At 33.6% G+C, this 18,194-nt stretch overlaps 1 protein-coding gene across 2 annotated transcripts; it reads left to right on the forward strand.

The window, feature by feature from the left end:
• Positions 1-1,717: 1,717 nt before the first annotated feature.
• Positions 1,718-17,738, forward strand: LOC117209703 (protein quiver). 2 transcript variants are annotated; one of them, XM_033451993.1, is made up of 9 exons: positions 1,720-2,048; positions 5,323-5,560; positions 6,038-6,161; positions 6,245-6,330; positions 8,574-8,629; positions 9,334-9,483; positions 13,889-13,936; positions 14,332-14,478; positions 15,095-17,738. In XM_033451993.1, exons 6-9 carry the CDS (start codon positions 9,459-9,461, stop codon positions 15,349-15,351), a joined length of 477 nt encoding a protein of 158 aa, XP_033307884.1. In that variant the 5' UTR covers positions 1,720-2,048; positions 5,323-5,560; positions 6,038-6,161; positions 6,245-6,330; positions 8,574-8,629; positions 9,334-9,458; the 3' UTR covers positions 15,352-17,738. The 2 variants fall into 2 exon arrangements, with proteins under 2 accessions (XP_033307885.1, XP_033307884.1); XM_033451994.1 differs by lacking the exon at positions 13,889-13,936 and having other exon boundaries at positions 1,718-2,048.
• Positions 17,739-18,194: the final 456 nt, after the last annotated feature.

Here is an 18,194-nt window from a genome sequence, read left to right on the forward strand (position 1 = left end):
ATTACATTTGCTACCTCAAATCCATGAACACGGTTTCATTTTTTGACTTTTTTGGCACAAACACTCAATAGTTACACTTTGCATTGGCGTTGACTTTATATGAAGTAGTTAAATGAAAAATTAAATATTGCACTGAAATAAAATTAAGTAGAAATAAAATAACATTTCAAAGATTTCGAAGATTTAATTAATATTAGAGTTAAAAATAAATTAAAGGTAAAATAAATCATTAATTTAATTGTTACGAATAAATAGTATTGTTTCAGATTAATAGTACAATTATTTTCAATTAACAGTATAATTGCTATAAATTAAGAGCATAATTATTTTTAATTGATGGTAAGATATAAATATAAAAAGATAAATGAAGATAGATATATAAAGATATCAAGGATATAATTTATAAATTTTTTAACAAAAATAATAGATTTAATGTTCAGATAAATAAATTTAATGCCAAGAGGTTTATTTAAGAGGTTTATTATTTATCAAGCACTAACTAAAGTTTTGCTTGAATGAACGGAGCGCATTTAAACCTATGGTTCAAACAGATTTTCAATCGTCGCGTCGCGATATTTATAACAGCGTTATAAATTGTAGAGGTGTGAAAGATATTCTGATTCTTTTCGAGATTGGTATTCCAGAACGTAAGACAGAGCTCCATTTTTAATGTTACGTTTATTTTTTCCTTGGTCAATGAAGTAATTTTCTATCAGCTGGTAATTTATCATATAATTCTCTATTTTATTTATATATTAACACCGACGAGGTACAGAATAGATGTAACATTCATCGCTTTTTCGTAATTCACATTTTGGCGATCACCTGACTCCGCCTACCATTTTCGTTTCGCATGCGACGTTATCGATTCAGTATAATAGTGGTTCGAATTGAAACTAAATTTCTCTATGAAATTAGAAATAAAGTGTAGAACAGAATATCTTGCAAATGAGGTATAGAATGTATTTCTTCAACTGTATTATGATAATTAATTGGTATGATGATCTCGCGCAGAACCTATTACATACTACATACTTAATGTTCTCCAATTGTAATGCATCCCGACTGCATAAACAACTGTTCATTTTTTAAACTATTAATTTAATATATGATTTTCTTCCGTTCCTATTCGCTGGAGTTTAAATTTCTTAAGCCATGGTTTTTAATGCAAAAGACTATTTTTATTATCTGAATATTAAAAATCAATTTTTACTTTGTGAATAATCCTTGTGATAATTAAGATACAAACATCGAAAATAATTTGACAAACATTTTCTCAACAATAAATACGTTCGTTCTATACTGATCAGTATAACGAAACAATAAATAATCTTCCTCGTTTGAGTAAACTAAAACTTTCAACAATGTATACATTCTTATTCAAATCAATTGAACAGAAATATTTCACAAAACGAATATTTATATCACTAAAATACACATTTACGCAAATCAATCTATACAAGTTACTTCTATTAATATTTGACTCGAAGCACTATAGCAAAGAACAAAACTCTATCTCTCGTTTAATGGAAGGATTCATATTCAAATGATCCGAAAATTCCTCATGACAATACGCATGCACGTGCTTGACGGAGATGAAACGCACGAAGCTTAGATTCTACGGCGCAAACGTGGCGTTCCCTCCCTCAACCACAGTGTGGTTGCCGCAACATGAACACGAGGCAACGACTGCTGACCCGTCATATTGATCGACCTGGATCCGCACTTCGCTTCTATCCGATTGCGCGACTTGGGTGGCGCTTCGCAGACCGTGCCACGATGCTTCCCGACGCTCAAACGCGCTAGCGTAGTCGCAATCATTGCACCTGCTTACATCGCATCGTCCATCCCGTATGTGGAATCGCCCACCGCCATGCTGGTGATGCAGTGATCGTACAAATTACCGAGAAACACCGATTAATCGACGATAGTGACGGTGACCAAGCAACTCTTGGAAACTGGTGATCTTCTGTTCCTAATCTTCTGTTCTTCGACGAGTTACCGGTTTCGTTGTACGGTTGAGTATTCCAGATCTTCTTATGAGTTGTGTACGTATTGACGAGGGTATAAAACGTACAGTTTTAAGATTACTATCGAGAAATGTTCCTTCATGTTTGGCTTATTTGTGATTGCCTGTAAGGACAATTGATTCTCGTCGAAATACGTAAAAATTCTTTATGTGAACGATTGAAATTTTTGTAGTATTCGTAACGTATTATGTTAAGTTTGTGTAGAACCAGGAATACTGAAATTATGCCCACGTTGTTTTGTTTGTCGATAGCTAGTGTTCTATTTCTTTATGCGATTTTAAAGTAACATCAATTTGCGCGGCTTTAAGCTGTGCCTTTGCCCTCCACTCCGTTGCTCCCTCCCCCCTCTCCTCGACGTAATTGATTCGTTACTTTTTATTTGGATTTTTTGTTATTTAAAAGACGCTACTGAGATAATTGTTACATCTCATAACGTTGAATTTAACGAAAACACGTCGCACTAATCGTAACTTCGTTTATTACGCACTTTCTTAGTCATATTTCTTTTTTGTTAAAATAAAACGCGTTTTCTTTCGTCCGTCAGTCGCCCAACGCTTGACCGCGAGGGTAAATGTTTGATCATTGCACGCGTTGTCTATTTAAATTGACATTAATGAAAAAGATTCACGACGTTGCACTTCACGTTTCATGTACTGTTTAAATAACTGGATCAGCATAGCGGGTTGTTATCATATATTTATGTAAGGAAAATGTCACTTCGTTTTATATTATGAATAACAATTCAACCTTAATGCGGTGGTACTTTTACGCAGCAGATGTTGAAGCCTCTGAAAGCGATTGAAACCTGTGAAAATCCAAGTTTATGGTTGCGGTATTAAAACTACCAGGAAATATTACGATGTTTACTTTCTCACTTCTTGATCTAGACAACTTATCGCATTGTCTTGCTAATTGTTAGCTTTTTATTTCGAGAAACTATGAAAATCTTCTTTCGATTTTTGTAAATTGATCTCGATTTACATCAAAGAAAATACATCGTGACTAATTTTTACTAATTTCTAATTACTAATACCTTAAATATCGTATTATAAATATATCCTTAATATTAATTATTCAGCAAAACATCAAAATCAGTTTTTAGAGTTCGCTTTAAAAGATTGATAAATTTCGTGAAATTTAGAGCAATAAATGCTTAAAATTTAATCGTTGTCGATACAGTTGGGTCCAAGAGAAAGTTTATTGCTTTATTGTTTATTCATTCGATTGATTGTTTACTTGATTTTTTAATACCAACATGCCAAGGTTGTTAACATTGCACGTAATGAATTTATAAAAAGATTCGAAGATTCGATTCGTTCCATCATTGTTTTTTTTTTGCGCAAAATATTTGCTGCGCACTATACTATGTGCATTGTATATTTTTTCATGAACATTTTCCATTATGCATTTCATACATCAAACGGCCATTTCATTTGTTTTCATGCAAACATTATATGTGTGTGATATCAAGCCGTTTAATCGATCGCCGTATACATATATCGTTTGCTGATCAATTGCTTTGTCGCACACAGAGATTTGAAGCATTATATGAAATTCTATACCACTAGTGCGTTTAAGTTATGCAAATTTATATAGACGCAAAGCTTATTGATGTACGAACACAAGCTACTTATCTTATTTCGCGTTTTAAATTACGTAAAAGCACAAGTATTTTTTCAAATAATCAATAACAATTTTTTTACGCAGATCTTTTCTATCAGATTATGAAGTAAAATAGTAGTAGTAATAAATAATAAATGGAATAAAAAAGGTATACAGTGTAATAATATTATTCTTTATTTAATTTCTTCAGAAACGAATCTCTTCAGGCATTTATTAAGGAAAAAAATAATGAACTTTTATTTTTCTGAAAAAAATGATGTTGTACATTACTCCTTGTTAAATTAAGAAAATCGAAAATGACAAGAACCTTAACGGATCCTTTTTTAAGAACTTTGTCCTTTTTACTAATAAAAACAAAATAGTATACAGGAATACAAAATAGTATGCAATAGTATACATGAGTCATGTAACATGCTCACATCAAATAACTCGTAGGTTATTTGTTGTATGAAAAAATGTTTTAAATAAAGCTTGTTCTGTTTCGAGTGGGACACTGGATTTGTTTAGGTGAAGGCATTTTCGAAATCTCAGGATGACCTTTATCTTCTTTCTTTTTTAGGGAACTATACATTTTTTGATACACTGCTCGATGTATGTTTTAGTTTTCTAAAAAAAAGTATTAGGATATTTGGGTCGAAAAATGATTACTTTAAAAGATATTTTAACTTTAATTTGTCAAATTTAACTTATGAAAGACAAATACATAAACATAAAAGTACTGTTTTATTGTCCTTTCCTTGTCTCCCATACATTAAGTTTAATAAATTAAAGTGAAAATATCTTCTAAACTAATTATTTCTCGATTCAAGTACCCTAACACTTCTTTGTAGATAATTAAAAAACGCATCGAACGGTATATACAGGAATGTGTAGCTTCCTGTAAGAAAACAAGGAGATTTCAGAAACAGCTGCACCTAAACAAATCTAATGGTCATCACATTTCGAAACAGAACAAAAACACTCTTTTATACAATAGCAAACTTACCATTTATTTGAAGTGAGTATGTTACGTGACCCACGTTTGCATTGTTTGTATAATTACGTGTAACTTTGTATGCAATGGCGCGATAAGATGGCGTGTATTTTTATCACACAACAATTTTCGTCGTATTTGTTAGAATCAACCTTCAGTTAAAGAAAACTATTTTCATTTTCTTTACATTTGCCAATATTTTTTAAGAAATGAATTAAAATAAGCTGTGCAAATAAGCAACCACTTGAATTGTAAATCTTAGTGTCTAATAAACGCGGTTTTCAACCATCTTATATATGTTTTATACTGCATTAATTTCGTCACACCATTGTAGTAACGATGGTAATAATACAAACTTTATAATTATTGACATTTGTTCAAATTATGTATTTCTTCTAATCTTGGTGCGCCGGTTACCGGTGACCCCCGTGGAATTTAACGTGTTAAATTTTACGTTCGTGCAACATTTTGAATATCTCGTTTAATCAAGATTGCAGTTTTCCTTTTTATCTCGACGATTCACGCGTCGCGATATGCGCGCTTACAAGTCTCTGATTTTCATCGTCCCACGTTAAGCATTGACGATCGTTCGTTCTCAGACGATCCATTGGAAACGTCGAATCTTTTCGCTTGAAATTATTTCAGGATCGTTGGCCTATGATGATCAAGTACGGTGACGTAAGAAGAAGGTTGTAGTATTGTTCGATGTACGGACAAGGAGTATGGCAAGAAGATGAAACGACAACACTGTGGCAGAAGATACGATGTATGCTGTGACAATTGTTTATCCTTGAGGCAGCGCGTCAAATTCATACATACGAAACTATAAAACGTCACGCATTCGTTTAGCGTGTGACAGTTTATAGTTGTCCTTCGAAAATTATTTTTTTGTACGTCACAAACGGCCAAAAATTTTCGTCAATATATCACAGAGGTAAATCATATTGCTGGTTTCTGAAATTTGTGTTGTATACCTTGTGGAGTTTTCCTAGTTTAACTTTTCTTAAGTAGGTTTATATTTCTAGTGTCTGTTATAATTGACGTAATTTCGTTTTATAATATAATTCTGCTTTCCGTAGTTAAAAATTCCTACATTTACGATTTCAAAATCGATGAAAATTGAAGTTTAACCGCTTTCTTTGTACCATCTCTCACATTCTTTTTCATTACATTCAAACATTTAAATATTATTCCGTGACAGTTTCTATAGCATATAACAAATATCTCAATATCTTGAAAAATAAAAAAATGTTAGATATAGAATATTTATAATAAAATATAGGATATTTTAGCTAAGGGCAGAATTGTAGTATTTTAATTTTAATGTTTGCGTCGTAGAATATATAGAATTATTAGAAGCTTGCATAGAAAGTTGGGGAGGCGCGAAACTTTGATGATAAATTGCTTACAGGATAATTAAGCTCGTTAAGCTTGTTATTTATTCATTCTGATATGGCTGGACTTGTTACAGCAAAACTCCAAAAAGCACTTGATTCTGTCACGTAATTTATCTTATTCTGCATATTTTAGAGCAGGTACGAAGATTTGTCTTGCTTTTTAGGAATTTCTTTCTTGTTCTCTGATATAATAATATCTTTCTTATTGAACTGTGTTACAGACTGGGTGCACAATTCAATTAAAAGCAAGTTTCAAACAACATAGTCAATACGGGAATAATAAAATCACGTTATTTAATAGTAATATGTAATGTGATATGATATTATCTGAGAGTAATTTATGATAATTTTTGTTTGATCAACCCGTGATTTTTAAAAATCCTGCATCGCCTGTTTTAATTTTGTGCGATATTAACACTAAACCTACTGACACTTTATTTATACCTATTTCTACCATGTGCGGTCAAAATGACCGGTGATTAAAGAAGTAATAGTTTTTATGATTTAACTTAGATAATGGTTAATTTATATCTAAATGTATATAAAATGATGAACTTTCATTAAGTTTCGTCGAAATTTACTTTTGTTTAATTTCAATTATAGACTTAAATAAAAAATTACACTTTTATTTATATAGAGATATATCTTATTCAACTTCGCTACATTTTTTACAAATTATCTTATTATCAAATGTACATTTGCCGCATACATATTTCCCGCATCTTAAACAAATTTTCGTAATTTTGTAACCTTTACAATTTCTTACTTGACAAGTTTTTTGTAGTAATGAATCTAAACTTATTGATAGTTTTATTGCATGGTTTTCCCGCGATTCTATATATAAAAAAGTAATGTATGCACCAGGTTTATAACAATTTTGTGAATTCTCTATAAATCGGCCCCATACTATAGATAGCATTGCAAATTTATTGGTTCGTAAACGTTGGCTTCTTTCGCTCTTCTTATCAAATCGTATAAACCTCATAATTTCAGCAAAGTCATTCCTGCTCATTGTTTTTGGAAAAAATGCAGGTCTCCAAATTTTATTCCACAAATATGAAATTCTTTGCCTGACATGCACCTCGGGGATATAGCAGAGTAATAAATGCATCTAGTTTTGTTGCATCTAACTCCCTCTTAATCCCCAATACTCTAAATGCTTCTTCTATACATTTTATTATATGATCTCTTATACGGTGATCAATGATAAGATGAAATGCCGTCTCTATTTGTCCTTTCATTATATGCCGTTTAGCGTATCCCTAAAAATATTATAAATTGATGTCCTGCCAGGTTTGGGACTTGCATCTATTTCTTTCCAAACTGTCCCATCGGGCCCAGTTTCGATACGTTGATTCTCTACATCAGTCTCACTCTTTGCTGTCAACGATAATTTCTTTCCTTTTTGCCCTGGACGTGAACGCTTATTTATAAATAATATTCAACTCTGATTTGGTTGTAAACAGCTTTTTATATGTTTCCATGCCGTCTTCAGTTGCTGAAGTTTCTTGTTCATCGCATACTGAACAGTCTTCTTCTATGTCCGTTATTTTTTTTTCTATAATTTTTTTTAAAAGTCGTAACATTTTAGGGTAAATATTTATCACAGAATAACTCCATGTACGGAGTACAAAATTATTGTCAAATTTGATATGCTTTACTTTTGCTTTTATAACAATTTTACGCAAAACGCTCTGAGATGCTTCCTATCTGAGTTTTAGAGATAACAAGGTTAAATGTCGGCTGATTGACTAACAAACTGTAATGTATTCTGGTCGAAAGGTCGAAAGATGTAATCTGGACGATAGCAAGTAAGAATATGATCTGTGACGATGATATTTATAAGAAAATATTGATGGGTATTGGCCATTCTTCACCAACGGTTACTCGAGTATGGAGTTAGGAAAACCCGCTTTTCCCGTGTTTTATCGCAATGAATGATAATCCTAAGAAACTTCTCGACTTTCAAAATGTTTGTTACAATGGTCTGTAAAAAATGCTAAATTTTATGGCGGTTAGGATTATTATAGGCCTGAATTCATACGTGTTGACAGCTGGTGGCCATCTTGATCGAGGGATGGATTATAATTTATGATAAAGTTACGAGCGTAACAGTTGTTATTATTTGTTATTACTGATTTTGTTTGTCATCTGACTTTGAAATAGCCTTTTTTTGTACTGATTGCATTTATTTTAAGAGTAACTAAAATATTTTATTGGTTGGTCAAATTGACCGCCCGCGATAGGCAAGGCAAAATACAATTCCTTCTTAGAAAAGAAAAAAGCAAACTAAAAGTAAATACCGAAAAATATATTGTATGCATGTTTTAGGAAAAGTCAGAAATTAGAAAGCGATATGATAACGTTTAAATATGGTTAAATTTATGCAGAAGTTTGAAAGCGGTCAATTTGACAAATAAACTGGTAGGTTTAGTGTTAAAAGTATTGTGCATGAGTACTCGGCTATGTTACTATGGAAGCTATTTATAATTATAGATTAGATAAGGAAAATTTATTTATTTATTTATTTATTTTTTTTTTTTTTGATAGGTTAGCGGACTCAATTATTCTACTATCTGCTATTTTTCGCATGACATTACGTGAAGGTAAACACATACACAAATTCTTGATACGCATAACGTACTTCCTTGCATACGAAAGATATCTGATAAAATATTAAATAGCCAAGGTTACGAATTCGTAAAACGAGAATATGCAGTGATTTCTTGGCTCAGTTACATACCGCATTGCTGCAAGATTGCAAGAAAAGCGGAATATATTGACCCAAATATTACTTACTTCTAATTACTAGCATATGTCTGAGAATATTTATATCCATATCTATTTGAAATATATATATATGTATATATATGTATGTATGTTTATTCTCAGGCTTATTATAAAACAACGGAATTAGTAGATCAGTAATTGGGCTTATAATTCTTATTAGCCTAGTATAATGAAATTGGATTAGTCACTATTTGCATATTAAAATTTTTATTCCAGATACATTTTCGTATGCACCAACTTAATAGCTTGGCTTCTTTTTTTAGAACATCGGTTTCTGTATCTTCTTGACACGGTTCACGTTTCATATTTCGAGGCCAAGCGACGTAATTATTAACTTAAAGTTTCCGTAATTTTACAACGCTGTGGAATCCATAGATCCATTCGAGATATTGATTTTCTAAATGCGGCGATTCTATTTCAGCTGTATTATGCTTTATCCCTCGATTATTAGCGGCCACTAGTTAATGATAAATAAGAAACATACCTGTCGAGATTTTGAAATTTGTCCCTTCTGTTCCAGTAAATTGCCTAACGGACGAATGTAATTCCGTGAATCGCGTCTGACCTGCATTCCTACTGTAGGAGTAAGCTCGTGACACGGCATGAATTTGGATCGGAAGTAAGAAGGAACCATCGCCAAAAAACATGTCGCTGAATCACTTGATAGTGGGTGAGTTTTGCGAAAAAAAAGTCTTTTTCTTTTTATTGTATAACTCCTTTTACCAGACGAAAGAAAGCAGAGATTAAGCCACGTTCTTTATTTATGGTGTTTTTGTAAACAAAATCCCAGACACGTTGTGTAAACATACATACAAACAAAAAAACACGAAAACTTACGCGCGGACTTGAGCCAAAATTTATTACGACTTGTTACATCTTTTTCATATAACTGTGTTGTTAAAGATGTTTCAAATCTACATTTACTGTAATAGCTGAATTCCCTGTTGTTGCTATATCTCCTACAAATTGATTGTCTTTTTTGATTTTCTAAGGAGAATACTTTCTGTTCCACCTGTTGAGTGTACATTAACATTTGAAATGAACATGGCATTCTAAATAATAGTATTTTGTAATTGTATAGCTGTTATATCGTAATGGAGGTTGTATATTAATTGCACTGATTGCGATGCTAGTAAGTGTATCCTCGTTTAATTTATACAGCCTACAGCAATAATAGTAGGTAGGCTATATTTCGTCTATAAATATAGTAATTGTAAAAATAACATTTATTGTTAGTAAATTAACATTAATGTATATATAAACAATATTTTTCCTGATATTGGCTTCCTAAAAAATTTCATATTTTGTTTAATCACATCGAGGGTGTGGATAAATTAAGGATAAATTAAATCGTAAAGAAACAAATATTAAAAAAGATGCATACGCAAAACTATTTTAGCGCTTTAATACAATTCACTATTCTCCATCGTGGATTGTATTTATAATCTGATGAGTTCTTAGAACTCGGATCGAAGAAAGAAATAAAGGACAAACAAGAGAAAATTCGCAACCTATTCTTATACTGTGTTATTCATCGCTTTACACCGTTCGAGTCTGCTAAAGCCTTTACTCCCTCGAAACAGTAACTGTGCCTGAATAGTTAAATACGAATGGAACGTGCTTTATCGATTGTTTTGGAGACAATCAAGCGCGCTGCTCGGGGTGAGTGTGCAGACGACGAAAAGCAGAGGGGAAAGTAGCGACAGAAGCCTGTGATTAGTGTAGATAAAGGTGGACATAGAGGAGTCGTAGTCGTCGATAAAAGTATCTTCCTTCTCAATTTCTTCCACTCCGATGAAGTACACGTCTATTTTCATTACTATGATAAGACGTTCTCCGTTTCATTTAGTTCGAGAACGTCTCGTGGACGAAAATCGTCACATATATATGTCGGGTTCTCATTAGAGTTAGGGACGTATAATGAATCTTCACGTGAATTGGCCATTGTTGTTATGTGCTATAGATGATACTTACTGATACAAATGTGATTATTATAGAGTTTAACGAGTAATAGTGATTAGGTGATTTTATAATCGAGATGTCGATGACAATGAATTTAGGTTCGATAACGAATCCACGGTCAACGGGATGACGAATGCAATTTGATCCACGATTCTGGTGTGACTTAACGTACTTGTCCACAGTACAAGTAGAACTTATCTGACTGAATGTCAGTCCAAGTGGAACTGCCCTTTTATACTCCTCTTCGTACCTCTCTGTACGGGTACCTCTCTGTACCCACGGGTCAATCTTTGTTTTTAAGGAGAGCTATATAATTACTTCATACCTCTGTTAGGTACACGTCTCTCCCGTGACCGTGGCTACGTTCAGCGACCCGTTATGTCACTTCGAGCCCAAGCCCACTGCCACAAATCTCGAGCACCCATACTCGGATTAAATCATAAACAACTATTTCTCAGTTTTATTATTTAAGTACAGCTATAATAAAAAGTCGGGACTAAAGTATTGGGGATCTTCCCAAACATTCCAAAAGAAAAGCCCCGATGTCCTTTCATCTCCAACATATATATGTCGAGTTTACATTAGAATTAGGGTTAGGGGCGTGAAACGAATCTTCGTTTGAGTTACACGTTGTCGTTATGCAATGGAGAAGACATTGACTAGTGCAAATACGATTATTATAGAACCGGACAAGTAACCGCGGTAGTTAGGTGCTCGAGAAACTAATGACAATGATCCTAGGTTCAATAACGAATCCGCGGTCGACGGGATGATAGATGAACGTACTCACAAAATCTAAGTCGGACGCGTAATATTCACTGGTCGTAAAGAGTTACTCCTTTCATCAATGAGATCGCGAGAAAGAATGTCTTTCCCGTCCCGATCATGCCACAGAGGAAAACTATAATGGGGTGTGTCTAAGGACACGAGATCATCGGATTCGTCGAGAAAAGCCTTCGTTCAGAAAGTAAGGGAAATTGGCGTTGCTGCTAATTGGTCAATCTCCATATCGGTGGTTAGAAAAGGATGTTAGCCGCCCTCGAGGGAAAGTTGCTAGTGGGAGACGCCGCTCGTTGAAAAATATGTCTCCCCTATCTTCCCGTAGTTGGGACAAAGACTGTTTGTCTGTTTGAAGGACTTTAGTTGACTAAATCTTAAGATTTATAACGGGCCCTCGAGCTAGCCGAACATGTACTGCGGAGACGCATCGACATCTGGCAATCATCTTACTCGAAGAATAGGGTCTGCGTGTGGCGAGCCACAGGACAGAAACCGTTGGAATGTTTACTGTCGCGTGTCGCCACGAATATTTCTTTTAAGGAGAGCTATAGAATTACTCCATACCTTTGTTATACAAAGCGTTCATCCCGTGACCGCGGCTACGTTCGGCGACTGACTGTCGCCTCGAGCCCAAGCTCATTATCACGACTCTCGAACAATTACAATCGGGTTGAATAACTACAATTGTTCAATTACAGCTATAGTAGACTCTAGGTTACAATGTTGCGGGATTATCCAAAATTCCAAAGGCTCCGGTGTTCTTTCATCTCCGACATATATATATATATACATCTGTACATAAGAATTTATATTTTATCTCTCTGTAAGCAAATATATTCACTTCGTAAAAGTGAAGTATAAGTTCATACAGTAAACGTTCAAACGAAGCATACTTCGTAGGCAAACTGGGTCATTCATGCTCAAGTGTAATTTCGTTTATGTTCTAAGGTTTTGAAAAAATCTAAAAATAAAATATGTATTTGTTATTTGCTAATTGGGTCAAATAAAACTTTGAATCTTTTTTCAATAAAAATACAAATTCGAATGAGAAGGATTTAAATATCCGGTTTGTTTATGGAAAATTAATAACAATCTTTCAATTCCTACATAAATTGAATATTATGAAATTTGAAAAATCCCATGTAAACGTTTTATACATTTTATTAGGTATTACTAAATATGAAACTATTGTTTGAATAAGACATTGAGGAGTACTTTTATCGTCAACAATATATAGTGATTATGTAACTTCATTTCATGTTATTGTTTTCGTAGATATATGTATTGTACATAGGTTTATGTAAAAACGGTATTCTAGAATTAATTAAACTAGTATTCACGCGTACGATCGCTGCCCCTGTGCACGAGGTACGTACCTGTTAGTTTTTAAAGTTGGTAAAAAGCGATAGAAGTTTCGATGAATGGTCATTGTCGTTAATCACATACTTCCCACACATGCTACAACAAAGTCACCCTGCATAGTGGAATGTATGGAACTAGAATGAAAAATACATTTCATCATTTGTATATTTTAACATTTTTATAAAGAAACAATTTTCGTATGACTTTTTGAAACTTAAACTCAAAAACAGAGAATACAATACGTGAGAGAACGTGTTCCTATCGTTGTTATTTTATAGCACGAAACGCCAAGAAAGTACTATAAGTATGTCGTAAACTATTAACCTATTCTATTTCTATGAGTACGGGTCGAGTTTAGAGTTCATGTGTTTCCAAACTAATATATTTCACATCGAAACCTATCTTATAGTTATAATATTTGACAGGGAACAACATAAATCCAAAGAGCAACATTGAAAAATTCGTATCGTGAATAATACTTTAGATCAACTATTAAAATTCTTATACTACCTCAATTGAAATTTCGTTCATCGAGATATCTAGATATTTTAATCATGTTCAAAATTGCGTAACTAGAATCAAAATTTCATTAAGCAATTATCATCTAGTAGACGAACGATAGAAAACAAAAAGAAAGGATTAACAACCCAAAAATGTGAAATATCTCAAACGATATTGTCAATTGTAAGAAAATTTAACTATTCGATATCGTTAATCGCGCAAATAATAAAATATTTAGATATCAAGATATTCTAATGTATTCGTAGTCACGAGTGAAATTAGAATGCAATCATGACGATGAATGTCGTTGCAAATAGCAAAGGTAGTAGTAGTAGTAAGAACAATATAGTGGGTAGACCTAGCAGTGTGCACCCTTTTGTTTCTGTTGTTCATGATTATCATTTCGTAGATATCCACAGTTAAAATTATTCTTTTTATCTTCTAAAGCAATGGCCAATGTTTCGTTTCAGCGGCAATTGTACTCGCGGTTGCCACCGTCTGTCGCGCGGAGTGCCAGAGTGAGTGATCAAACCAGCTTCACTTCAGTGTCCTTCTTGCCATCGTTATCTGTCGACGTTATTCCGCAGGGCTTCTTGTCTGAAGATTCATTCTCCCCACTATTTTTATTTCCTTTTCTTTTTTCTTTGCAATTTAGTTGCATAAGATTGATATATAAATTAATTGTACGCTGTCCCTGCTCATAATTTGATTTCTGTTTAGTACATTTAATTCGCGAATTTAACGTAATTTTTTCTTTACGGCTATATTTCCTCTACAGTACTACTTCAAGGAAGTTGATTTTGTTAAATGTAATGATACTTATGCCGCTTAATATTTTACCATATTCGTCTACATTCATTTTGAAGTTTGAAGATAGATGAATGGCGCGCTTTATTACAGTTATATTTTACAGCTCGTTCTATTTATTGCTACGAATGCGATTCATGGACGGATCTCAGATGCAAGGATCCTTTTAATTACACCGCACTTCCAAGGGATCAACCACCTCTCATGACTTGCCATGGCTGTTGCGTGAAAATGGTTCGCAACGCCAAGTCACGTAAGTACTTCCTTTTCACTTCTCCATCTTTTCACTCTTTCCACTCGTGCGATAATTTTCTTTGTGTTTTTTATATTTTTCTCTATTTCATTTCTTTAAATGTCCATTTCATATACCTTTTGTGAAAACAATTAAACCTTTTTCTCAATAAGAAAAGTAAAACAAATAGGAAAAAAAATTTCAAGATATTTGCAAAATAATTATCCAAGATTCCTTGTAAATACTGATAATCATTTTCCATGAAGCTTTAATAAGCAATATTGACATTATTACGCCTACGAGCCCGATATTTTTAACTAAAAGCGTTGGTTTGGAACAAGGAAGAGTTTCAAATAATCTATTTCGTAATTATACAACTCTAAGAAAATCTAAGCTCCTGCTACACACGCTTCTATAATTCTCTTCTTTAAGCTTTCTTATTTTACGATATTATTTCCAATTATTCTAAAATCTTTCTAGGATAATTTATATACAATTTATAGATGAATATAATTATTTCTATATCAAAATAATATTTATTTCACAGTTTAAAATTTGTAAATCACGTTATATTTTGTTCGTATATACAATTTCTAAATATATAATAATTATTCGTATTTTTTTCGTCTGTTCGTAGCATATGAGAGCGTGAGGCGGACCTGCACTTCGCAACTACAAATAAATTTATTCATGGTGGACCACGTGTGCATGATGGAAAGTACCGGCACTGGTCACATGTGCTTCTGTGAGGAGGATATGTGCAATCGTGTGTCTCCGACCTCGTGTTCGAATCCTACACTCCTGCTGATCCTCTTGACGATCCTTGTACTACGCTCGGTCATCTTAGGAGCCCCAGCTTGCTTTGTAGAACGTTGCAATGGTCACGACGTATAACACTGATTTATTCGATTCACCTGTCAGTGATCATATCCTTCGTAGAATTTTAGTTTTAGCCAGCGACTTGAACTCTCGTCGAGACGAGCGGTTCTCACCAGTCACGTACCGGTTGGATAACACGGAACACGTTGTGTTTCTTTTCACGTTCGTACCAAACCAGAAAGGTAAGACACGAGCTGCGTGTTCCTTGAAAGAGAAGGGAATCGATCAATCGTCGATTAATCGTGTCAGACCGTTTTAACCGTACATTTCAATTTTTGTGAATCAATTCATGAATCGAGAATCGACGATCCATATTCTCTTCTCTTCAAAGAATTTTGCACTCTCGCTCGTCCTGATCCTTTCTTCGGCATAAATCATAACGAAATATCTCGACCGTGTTCTCTGTAGATAAATCATCCGATTCTCTGTCACTCTCGATTTTGCCACGCGCTCTTCCTCTTGATTCATAGCCCCTCCAAAATGTTTCCTGTACCTTTGCGATGGTATCTTTAACGACAATTTTAATTCGCTTCGAAGTGAAATTTATCTTATTGGAAGATAGTACGTATTTAAAAAAAAATATGGATCTTTTCCAATTGATATAAACGGACAATTTATTATAGATTTTTCAGTTTGTTCGTATTATAATTTTCGAACAAATTAAACGGAGAATGATAAATCAAATTCGAGCTATCAGAAAATTGAGCCTGAAGCGAGTAAAAATTTAGACGCGTTCTTTAATTCATTGTATGTTCGGGTAATGTTTCTATTTGATGAAATCTAATGAGATGGGAATCCCTTTCTGACGAAGTTTTGTTGCATGCAATCCAGAATCGATCGAGACCATCCCATTCTTGCAACTGTCAATCAGTTCTTTCGTTTTTTCTTCCAGTATTGATGTATCTTACAATTAGAACTTTTTGCTACTTTTTTCATGGTCATTGATCGTTACAAAGTCTTAAGCATCAAGTTTTCTAGCTCTCAAAGCATCTTGATGGCCGAATCGAGCTGCTCCCGATACGTAAGAAATAGTATTCGTCATTATGTCGTGGTATTTTGGAATGTTTCTTTCATTTTTAAAGTTTCCATTGGCTTGCCGTTTATCTATGTTCCATACCAAGTTCGTCGTATATCTAAGCGAACGTGGATCACGAAACTTCAGAACTTTGAAACGTAGGTATACTGTTTGCAACGTTGTTCGATCATTGCAAGATCTTGCAGCTAATGCGTGTTCTAATTGTATTATCTCAAACACACATTTACTGCTTTCTCAAAGAAAATCTCCAAGTAACGGAGGATAATCGAGACACAGAGAGAAAGAGAAACACGATATACATTCATTATTTTAGCGCATAGAGGTCGACTGATGGACAATTTTTGTATTAACTCGTTATATGCTTTAACACTATTTCAGCGTTGAAAAGTAACTTTATAAATAATCGTTGATTACGAGAATATTACCAAGTTCATAATATATTGAAGATCCTTTGCACTTTCAGAAGATTTTTATCACAGATAATCAAATTTGAGATGTGTAACTAGTTTCTCTTTGAACACTTTCGATCGTGATTCATCGATATCTATGCACATACCTTTGACTCTTATCCAGTCGAACAAATCGTTTCTGTATATCACATACAAACGAACTATCAGCACCTTCAACCACTCTCTGTTTCTTGTTATACATTGTCGTAACGATTGTCGTACTTTTCCTCCCCTGTTCTATGTCTCTAACGTCCTTTATACGTTTGCCCATTTGCCATTCTTAACGAGACACCGGTGTTTCGCGCATCATGCACCATAGGACAGTGGAACGAGAATGGCCCATGGTATACGGAGCTTAAAGTAGATCAACGTTCAGGCCGCATGGTTTCGGCATGTCCATCCGTCAGCAACGTCATGAGAAAGCAACGACTGCAGCCGGCAAGCATCGACACCAGAATTTTCCAGCTCTACGTTTTTCGACTTGCTTGAGTCGCGGGCGTGTGCTTTTTCAATTTCCAAACAAATTATTCTCTCTTACTTTTTCAATTATACGTAACATAATAGAATATTATCAAAGGCTTTAAGGTTATTTGATTAGATTTAATTACAGAATGGGTGGGGTCGGGATCAATTTATTAAAAATTTGATTGAAGACTCGATTGAAATTTGCTATAGGATTAACAATGAATCATGTATAAGATTGATCATTAAAAGGCACGCGCGCGCGGGATGTACCACAGTAGTACTAGTGAGTTCGACAATCACGTATTTAGCAGGAGTGTGTTCCACACGTAGAAAAGTGCGAATTCGAGTGCATGGATTGTAGCACTTTTATTAACAGTGAAAAGGCAGAGGAAACTTTACGGACGGCTTCTGGATGAAAGCTTTGCAGCCCGATTAAAATTGCGTATTACCATCCATGTTACGATCTTATCCCCTTTCCTCTGTCCCGCGATTATCGTATCGCCGTGCAGTAACACCTTGCATGACACTTGCATGAATCTGTTGTTAGTAATTTTTGTGAGAGACTAAAAATCCCGTAGTCGATGCTTCAACAGGTAACAGACTTTAAAATAAATGAAACAAATATGTATGTATATGTATATATATATTTGTTTTATATATATATATATATTTATTTTATATATTTTTATATATTATATATATTATATATTATATATTATATATATATTATATATTATATATATATTATATATTATATATATTATATATGTTTTATATATTAAATATATATATATATAAATATATACATAGAACAAATTTTGTTCGAACTGTTTCAAAATTTTCCAACAACTATTATTTCAATTTATTCTACATATTTATTATATATTATTTCAATTATTGCAATATTA

Source organism: Bombus bifarius, unplaced genomic scaffold (assembly GCF_011952205.1).
Source record: "Bombus bifarius isolate JDL3187 unplaced genomic scaffold, Bbif_JDL3187 scf7180000008190, whole genome shotgun sequence".
Classification (NCBI taxonomy): Eukaryota; Metazoa; Arthropoda; class Insecta; order Hymenoptera; family Apidae; genus Bombus; species Bombus bifarius.